This window comes from Falco punctatus (genome assembly GCF_963210335.1).
Source record: "Falco punctatus genome assembly, chromosome: 4".
Taxonomy (NCBI): domain Eukaryota; kingdom Metazoa; phylum Chordata; class Aves; order Falconiformes; family Falconidae; genus Falco; species Falco punctatus.
The window spans coordinates 55145736-55155670 of NC_137583.1; the positions used below are offsets into that span (position 1 = coordinate 55145736).

At 40.6% G+C, this 9935-nt stretch overlaps 1 protein-coding gene across 1 annotated transcript in view; it reads right to left on the reverse strand.

Annotated features, from left to right (window-relative positions):
* The window catches only part of LOC308063974 (growth hormone-releasing hormone receptor-like), a 494830-nt gene that overhangs the window by 455334 nt on the left and 29561 nt on the right, over positions 1-9935 (reverse strand). The window contains exons 2-4 of the mRNA XM_080387720.1: positions 3082-3187; positions 2357-2464; positions 904-1004 (exon numbers count right to left, since the gene is read on the reverse strand). Coding sequence (XP_080243846.1) covers positions 904-1004; positions 2357-2464; positions 3082-3187 — 315 coding nt within the window. The remainder of the gene's footprint in view (positions 1-903; positions 1005-2356; positions 2465-3081; positions 3188-9935) is intronic.

Consider the following 9935-nt stretch of genomic DNA (forward strand, 5'->3'; position numbering starts at 1 on the left):
AGAGATCTAGACTTAGACTAGACAATTCATTTTTAATCACTTAAAGTGATTTCTACCTCCTTTATATCAGTTTAAACTTAGTGGGGATTTCTTCAGAGTCTTTCCACTGAGTTACTCCTAATTTTGTTTGCAGTAGCTAAAAGGACAGCAAAACCTGGACACAAAAGAGATTTTATGTAACCATAATAATCTTCAGGATTGTAGTATTTTTCATTAAAATATTATATAGAATTTTGGCTTGCTTCTTTTCTCTGGACGAGGAGTTATAAGAAGCACATCTATACAATTTCTATCCTTATCAGTTAGAGATAAAGAACTCTATTTTCCCTGTACATATAATCTCTAAATATCACCAACTGTGCAAATCTAGCTGAAGGTATACATAAAATTCTGATCTGCATTACAGAGATGTAGATTTTGAAACTTTTTTTGTTCCTTGTTGAACTAGATATTTTGTGCTAGGCAAGATAAGAAACCAGAAACCCCTCTTGTCCTTAGAAATTGCTGAGTTTGGAATAGCGGTGTTATAACAGCACATTTGCTGTACTGATGCTGTGATGCCACAAAACTATCTCTCTGACTGATATTATTGAAATGTCTTAAGTTATATTTTGTGAACAATTTGTGATATATATCTAACTGTTATATTGTGAGCTAGTTCAACAGAACTGTATGATTGTATGTAATTTGCAGCTGACTATTTTTATTACACTTTTACACCTGAATAATAAAACATACTTACTAATTCTCTAAAATACGTGACTAGAATAAAAGTGAATTGTATTCCCTACTTGGTAAGAAATTTCAGCTTCAGCTGAGTGGCCCTCTGCAGTGGTCTTCAGAAATAGAAAGGAATCCTATAACGTCAGCATGCCACTCACATATTTGTTTAATTAAACTTACTTCTTCAAGTGGAATCTCATCTTCTACTGGACAAGCAATATGGTAGGGAGGGAATGGGTCAGACCAGCCTTTCCTTGTGCAGTTCCTTTTTACTATCCCAGCTGAAAGAGAAGCACTTATTTTTTTCTAATGAAGAGCCACATAACACGGAAAATAAAAACCAGAAGACCTCTTGCTGGTACAAAGGTTATACCAGGAGGAGAGGATCATCTCCATTAGCATCTCACAGAGCTGAGAGGACATTTTGGATGTGTACATTCAGGTAGTCGGATACAAAACTTTTTACATTATCTGGAGACAAACAATGGGAAGAAGTGAGAGAACTGAGGTGACGGTGGGAGAGGTGGGAAGGAAAAAGGAAGAAATCATACCAGAGATGAGGAAGTCACAGAATCACAGAATGGTTTGGGTTGGAAAGGACCTTAAAGCTCATCTAGTTCCAACCCTCCCGGGGACACCTTCCACTAGACCAAGTTCCTCAAAGCCCCATCGAGCCTGGCCTTGGACACTTCCAGGGATGGAATTCCATTTAAGAAGACTGGGAAGCACTGCTCCATCAGACTTCTGCCTTGTTCAACACTCACTGTTCTACTCCCTTCTCACTCCCACCTTCCTTGGGGCTCACTCTTTGCAGATCAGAGGCTGGAATAAGCAGTTTGTTCTATGAGGATAGCATGTTTCCATAAAAAAAAGATTTATGAGTCAGATGAATGATAAGTAAGAGAGTCCCAGGGCAGGAAATGAATCTGCACAGATGAAAGGGATTTTCCTTATCCCTCATTTATAACTAGCATGTGTTGGGGGAGGTAGAGGTTGGGCTTTGCAATGTCTTTTTTTCTTGTGGAACTGCCAAATCTAGATCTTTCCTGGAAGATCGTTTCCTCCTTATGGTCTTGCAGTTCGTTCCTAGCTATACTCACGCAGCAAGTAAGCAGCACAAAGACATTAGTTTGCACAGTCTTGCATTTGACCCAACACATATGCTAATTCCATGACAAAATTCTGTTTTGTATCTCCAACCCTGGTCTTAAAGAATGATCACCTTATTCATTCCTTTGCCTTTTTTTTCATCCCAAGCTCATCAGAACACAAATCTCATCAAGCCCCATGCTTAAGTTCTGACATAGAAAGCACCACATGAGTTCTTTAGAAAACTAATGCACAAGCTGATCCCAAAGCCTATGAAAACCAATAGAAATCACTATTGATTTCAGTGTTCTTTGGATCAGGACCTCATCACAGGCTACAGGATCATATCCAGTTATGATTATTGCTTAAAATATGAGAAGAACTGCTAGGCTCCCTTAGATCCTATTGCAATCTTTGCAGTAATACTCTGATCCAACTAGAGAGCAGGAACTTGCAATGTTCTGTCTTCATCCCTCATTTTTAGAAATGTGCTTGCCAGGCATGCAACACAACAATAGTACAACTCTGATGGATAGTACATCACCTGGCTCCTTCATGAAGTGAAAGAGGATATTTGGGCATGGTAAGGCAACAGTCTCTCCAGCATCTGCCTCCGGCCAGCACAGTAATTTGTCCCACATTCCCTTGCAACCTCAGACAGAAAGTGAAATATATTTTTAGGCATAATGATAATTGAGCAAAATAAAAAAGCCAAACCTTTTTCAACTTTGCCACTCCACCCCTTACATATCTTATAAAAATAGTTTACCCACAATTTTTATTCTATAGTGAAAAATAAACACCTCCAGAGAACTATTTAATCTGCTTTAGTTATACCCCCTGTGTTAGACTGGGGTAGGTTTTCAGACATAATTCAATAAATGAAAATGTATTGTGGAATAGGAGGGAGAGTGATGCTGGAAGAAAGACCAGATTACAGTACTGGTTAACAGATTAGCCTATTTTTAAAGGTCGACACACCCTCACAGAGCAAGCATGATGCCATGATAACATCCAGTAGGGGAAGAAATAGGACAAGGACACAAGGATTCACTCAGATAGATTGACCATCCATATTTTAATGTGAAAATGGTGTTGAAAATAAGAACTTAAAGGACTGGGAGTAGATGAAAGAAGAGCCGACCAGAGAACAGAGATTTGGGACAATAAGTAAAACACTCAAACATGCACATTGGCAGCATGGCTGTGTCTTGACTCTGGTAGGGTGTTGCTTCTCTCTCACTCCTTTCATCTCTCACATATGGATACCTGCTGGCGTTAAATTTCCATGCTTTTCTGGGTCATCCAGACATTCAGCCTCCTTTTTCTTCAGCTCTGTCATAAAATCACATTCCGGGTGGACATTTCCAGAGACCTGCAGGGGGAGGAGTTTCATCTGATTAGTAAGAAGGGGTCGGGTAGGATCTCATGAGCCATTAAGTCCAGACCTGCTTTTGGAACTAACAAACCTGTGTTAAGAACCTGGGACATTATCTTAGGGTTTAAGAGTCAAAGTGTGCCACTGCCTCTGCAGAAACTGCAATGCTTTCGGCAGGCGAACTCAGCTGAGCTCTGTCAAAGGCAGTTGAGCTGCGTTACTTTACATCAGAACAAATCGTTAGGCAGTATAGCTATCCAAAGCTGGTAGCTACAGCTCTGTACTGGAAAGCTTATGAGATTTGTCTGGCTATGTTCATAATGAAAGACCTCTTTGCTATGGCCTGGGTTTGAGTGCAGGACTCATTTGCACCCTGACTTTAGTCCCTGCTAAATCTGGACCCAGGGAGACAGAGGGCACTTGGACAGGCTCATTCTCTTAACAGTGAAGGGCTCAGCACTGCAGACCATGCTGCAGAGCCCACCTGCTCCTCAGCACAGAGATGCCTCTGCCGACCTCCAAAGAAATCTTTTGAAACCACATACAATTACTGCAAAGCTGTCTTCTGAATGTGCTTTTTGCTCCAAAAGGAACAAATCTGTTCTCTCTCTTCTGCCATCTGCCTTTCGTTACACAGGGTGGGAGGCAAAACTCCTTTCTTTGGAAAAAAAACCCCACAACTCTGCACCAAAACATTTGTTTGTTTGGTATGCTGGTGTAAAGGAAAAAAAATGGCTCCTGGTGTTTTAAGAGCAGGAACCTTTTAGTTGCTTTAGTCCTTATTTAGACTTATGCTTACATGGACGCGGCAAAAGAATTAGAAGGCATCCAGAGTACCTTGGCCACTGAAGGACAAAGACTGCAGCATGACTTCTGTGGATGTAGTCACTGTGCAGAAATACCTACATGTATTTTTCACGAAGAAAGCAATATGTGCCTTGTCCAACCACAACTATTGTCCCCAGTCCCAGAAGGCCAGTTATCATCACAGACTCTTATCTTGGCTCTACACACTGGCCACTGGTGCCAGTATGCTCTGTATGTGTGAATATAGATATAAAGACATAGATACACACAACAGAAAATTAACTCAGGATGAGACTTGCATGGTGAACAGGTGGCTGGCATATGGATCACTTGTGTTCCACCCAGGGAAGATTAATATTCAGGGAATTTGGAAAACAAATAGCTGGCTTTCGGTTCATTTGGAGGGCAGATCGTATCCATTCCAATAAGCTGGTGTTTCCCCTCCATGTTAATGTCCGTATCTCATGTTGGTCTGCAGAGCATTTGAACTGCATATTGACTAAGAACTTGAGGCTCTCAGGCTGCTGGAAAACACTGGTTTAATTGCACAGCCTTTGCTCTTCTTGGGTTTGGACCTTGGCAGTGGAAAATGGCATGTATCCACATGTATGGCTTCAAGGAGATAGTCTGCTTCCCATTTACAGCACTTTTAGGAGGATGTGGTTTTCCTGCCATACTGACCGACAGCAGTGCTATGGATCAGATTAATGCAGCAGTGAAAAGGAGGGCCCCGTACTCAAGGCTGACTGAAGTTTGGCATATGTGAGAGGAAGATGGCTATGAATGGGTGGAACAGAGGCCAGCCATTGCCTTAGCCCCAGGAGGTGGAGATCTGGTGTGTAGGATGTCTCAGTGATGTCAGCCCCGATCAGCAAAAACAGGTGGTTTAGGGAGCCCCTCAGCTCCACTTCACTAAGATATGCGATGGTAGGCAGGACGACAGAAAATTGGGATCTGTCTTGAACATCTTTGCTCACTTGGTGTCTCATGCCAACATATATTCTTCTCCCCTTATGCTCACCCTGAACAATGAAAGCAATCTATGCTGAAAAGCTCACTACCCATTATGGACAGCAGCTGTTGCAAAACGTAGTTTTATTAGTCAGTAGAAAAAGCAGTCAACCCATTTACTGAAAAACTATTTCACAACATTCTATTGGTTTGGTGAACTGTGTCCAGAAAAACCTCAGTAGGCAGGAAATGTACCCATTTGCATGGTCCTAAATTATGTCTCCTGGCAAAAAGATGACTAGATTTTGCCTGTGAAAACTCTCTTAGCTCATTGTTCATGGCAAGAACAAAGCTTGTTTGGCTTATTGACCAGTTCAGGAAATCTTTTTTTTCTTTTTCTTTCTATGTCTCCAGACTCATGAGAACACTTTACCATACGCATCTCAAATAAAAAGGTGAGGCTGATCAAGTGCCACATATGTCAGTTATTACCTATTCCTTCCAGAAGACCTGACCTTAAGAGGTGCTCTTACAGTTTATATTCAAGTCAGTAGTTACTGCTTGAATAAACACTGAGTGCAAGTTCTGCTATGACAAAAACTCAGCTAAAATAAACTAAAAAGATTGATTCCACTCCTAGGCTGTGTTCTAGATATATTCAACCCCATAGAACACTTGACTACAGCTAGCAGACCCTTATACTTTCCAAACAGCTCTGAATACTGTTCCCAACCAAGGTGTAGAATCAGGTTCCAAACTACCCTGAAACCATCTATAGACTTACTGGTTTAATAATTTTCTACCTTCTTCCCTTCTGCCCACTTCTGGAAGCATCAAGTAACACGAAAGAGGTATGAGCCATTCTTTAGCACAAGAATAAAAGTCTGTGAATGTGATTCAGTTCCCTTTGGTCTCTGCATCTACAGAGGCATCATTATCTGATCTAGTCTTCTTAGATTCCTTTTATGAGGATAACAGAGAGAAGCTAGCATTTTTGTGCATGGATCAGTTGAATTATTTTATATATTTACTTTTGGATGGAATGAGCTATGGTTTAGACTCAATTTACTCACATTCCCCTCACTGTTAAATTCATGGTTACTCTGAATTTGGGTTTCAGCTCTGGGTTAGATGAATGCCAGTGAGTACAGCTACTGACATTATGCAGGCTTGTGCACACATCATTATAGTAGAGCTATTTTGCCTTGTAGCTAAGCTGATAATAAGACAAGAGTTTTTGGTTTGTGGGATCCTAAAGAAATGAAGCTCCATAAAATATTTTAGTTTGCCACTTTGGTAATTCACTGGTCTTAGAATTGTCCCTACAGAAACTCCCTCTGCAGCTCACATATCACAGATCATGGAATGATTGAGTCTAGCAGGAACCTCTGGGGATCATCTAATGCAACTTCCCTGCTCAACACAGGGTCAAGTAGAGTAGTTTGCTCAGGGCTGCATCCAGTTGGATTTTGGATTTCAGCAAGGATGGGAACACCAAAGCCTCTCTGGGCAGATTCTTCCAGTGTTGGGCTACCCTCACAATAAAAAGTGGTTTCTTGTGTTTAAATGGAATTTTCTGTATTTCATTTTGTACTCACTGCTTCTTGTCTTTTCCTTGCATACCACTACCAGAGGACCATTCAGATTGCCTAGGAGCTAAGCTGCACTCAGGAGAAATGCCTCTTTCAATGGACTAGAAGGTCTAGCTAACTGCCATCTTACTTTAGGGTCTTCAACAAAATGTTTACTATTATGGTGGATGACAGACAGCTTCTTGTGTTGGGTAGATGAGGCAAAACAGGAATCCAAACTCAGCTTGTTTCTTTTTCTGAATTCTGGTAATTAGTAGAGGAGACATGAAGCAGAGGTTCTAGCACTTTTCATGGTCATTTACATCCATGAAGACAGACAGATGTAAAGCACCACTTCCCTGAGAACCACTTAATGTACAGCAGGTGAGATCTGCAGGCGTGCCTGTTCCGTAGACTTTGCTGAGTAGCTACAACTGTTTCACAAAGCTGAGCAGTACATACATATCTCCTTTTAAAACTGTGTTATCACTAGTTGAATTGCTCACATTTTTGAGACTCTATTAGTTAAAATGTTCATGTGGAGTGCAGCAAACCTAGATTCAATTCCCTGCCAAACCTGAGAAGTTTCAAGTTTTTGATTGCCATTTTTTGAGGGAACCAGTATCCCAGTAAGGCTTTTTTAGGGAGATGCTTCCTAATCACACAGCTTGAAAACATTCTGCATCTGCACATGAAACTTTTCAGAAAAAAATGGGATGTGCCTGATGAATTTTGGTGACTGATAGCAGAATTTGAAAAAAAAAGGAAGTGGAAGGAGAAAAGAACAGATGGATGACAATTTTGGAATGCATCTTCCCAAGTCCATGCCAACCTGAAGATATTAATTTTGGATCAGTCTTTTAACTGATTCAGTGATAAGTACTCTTTGATGTTACTGATAGGCAAACACAGGACCTGTTAGTGGGCCTTGATTTTCCAACATCTTTGCCTTCCCAGAACATCCATAACAATTCACTAAGGCAGAGCAAATTGGACAGCAAACTCACTGGGCACTAGATATACTCAAAAGGACTTCAACATGTGGAAGTCAGCTACACCTTTGTGGTGCTACCACTACTGTGAGACAAAATAAATGAATAATGACTTAAGTCTGGACTGAGTTGCTGTCAGGGCCCTTACGGGCCTTAGTGGTCCTGCTCAGCCTGCCCTAGGCCTCCCCCTACTCTTCCCATGGACCCAGGAGCTCAGTTGCTGGCCTAACAATGCTGTAGGATGGTGGCTGCAAGCTCCACCACTGCCCTGCCCTGCCCTGCCCAGCCATGGGCCCTGCTGATGTCTCAGCCTGGCCTCAGCCCATCCTTGTCCCCATGGCCCTGGGCTATGTCTGACCCTGAGTCCCCTCACCAGGCCCAATCCTGACCGGCTGATATGCCCCTGAGGCTGCCCTGCCCCTTCACTGGTGATGGTGGGATGGGCTCTGGCTGGCAAAGTCCTGCTCTGCCAGTCAGGCTACCACTTATAGAACAAATGTAACTTAGAAAGTGTTTTCCTTGTGGTTATATTTGCACCCCATTTGTGGTTAAAATAAGAAACAGGTATTTCCCCAATATTCTTTTTATAAGGGCAAAAATGATAGGAATTGTGCAACAGGAGGCAAAATAGAAAATCTTTTGAAAGGACCTTAGCTAATATTTCAGCTTGTCTTCCTGAATAACTTTATACAAAACTCTTCTTGCTGATAAGGAAAGCTAAACTACAAATGAAATAAACCCTGATATGTTCCAAATAGAATACGAATTTGCAGTTGCCGTATCCATCAGATAATGTATTAAATGGAACTGTGGGTTGACACAACCACCAGAAATCAAGCAAATCTTTACCCTTGTCGGAGGGCCTCTGTTGCAAGTCTTGTTCATCTGACAAAACAATAAAACAGCAACAACAAAAGGAAACCCTCTTCCAGATGAGTCTCTAAAAAGGGATGTGAAATGCACACATAGGAAAGTAAACTTCTCTTTTTGCATGGTTTTACATGGTTTTGTAACCATGCAAAATTTGCTGCTTGAACGATGCTTTTCCTGTTTTCTCTCATATACATCAGAATGGATCAATATTTTAATTGTTTTCACATTACAGTAGGTACCACAAGAAATGAAAACAAAAATCTCAGTTTATGGAAGCTGAGAGTCAGCCTCTTAAGCATTTAAAACCTCTCTAAAAGCTGAGCTAAACTCTTCCAGGGAAAGCACAGTATCAAGCTACTACCAACAATGAAAACAGATAGCTGTTCTTCCACCAGTTTCTACTCAAATAAGAATGTTTACCTATCCTCTATTATAATAAAATATGCAATAGACACTAGGAGATTTTTATTATACACTTAACACATAAACTTGGCTTTGATCAGTGCATAATTGTATTATAACCAATCCAGCTTTATATTAGAAAGTGCAATACCAATCCAGCTTTATAGAAGAAAATGCTATTTCTTTAGGGTAAATGGGACATGTTCTAACAGAGAACTTCAGTGATATTTTAAACTGGATCTTGATATTCTACTTATGAGCAATCATATTTATCTACTCCCCCTACAGGGAAGTGGAGTTTGTCACACAGATGATACAAAGGAAACCATAGCTTCACATCAGTAAAAAGTTTTTTCTCTCATTTCACACTATTTTATTTCTCTTGACCCACAAAATCCCAGCTGCTGTAGCACCTCTCATGAAATGCTCCTTCAGAGAAGAGATTCCAAGGGAAGAGGAAAGGATATAGCAGAAGAATCACAAATGGAAGATGCTGAAAATGTAATTACTCTTAAAAGCAAAGAAAATATGTCTGCTTCACTTTTCACAGACCTTTCCTGACATCTGTGCAATCCTGAATTGTGATCTACTAATCTTTGTCCAAAGGAAAATATCAGTGAGACCTCTAGGCTTTTTAATGCACTTGGATATTTCTAATTCTGCTATAAGCATCCCAGCTAGTTTGACTCATTTGTTACCTGTAGCACCTCAGCTGCTCACATATTTAATAACATCAATGCTACCAACAAGGCAGATAAAACTGTAACTAATAAGAATGCATAATCTGAAATTTTAAAAAAAACTCTATCAAAACTCAGCTGCTCTGATGTAACAGCTCTTCTCCAGTTTTTTCATCACTGTCTTCTAAAGCCTACACACACAAAAAAAGGGGGTCCTGCCAGTTATGTTGTTTCTCCTTAGTGAGCGTGTAGTAAGAAAACAGTGAAATGCATTGATCCTACAACGTGTGCCCCTTCTGCTGCTGTTCACACTTTTCATAGCGTCTTGCCTTGTTTAACTGGAATCCAAAGCAAATAAAGAGAGACTCATGCAAAAAGTAAAACTGTATCTGACCATCTGTTCCAAGAATAAAATGAACAAATATCGAAAAACAAAGAAGTAAAAGCTTTTTTCCATGCAATTACTTAC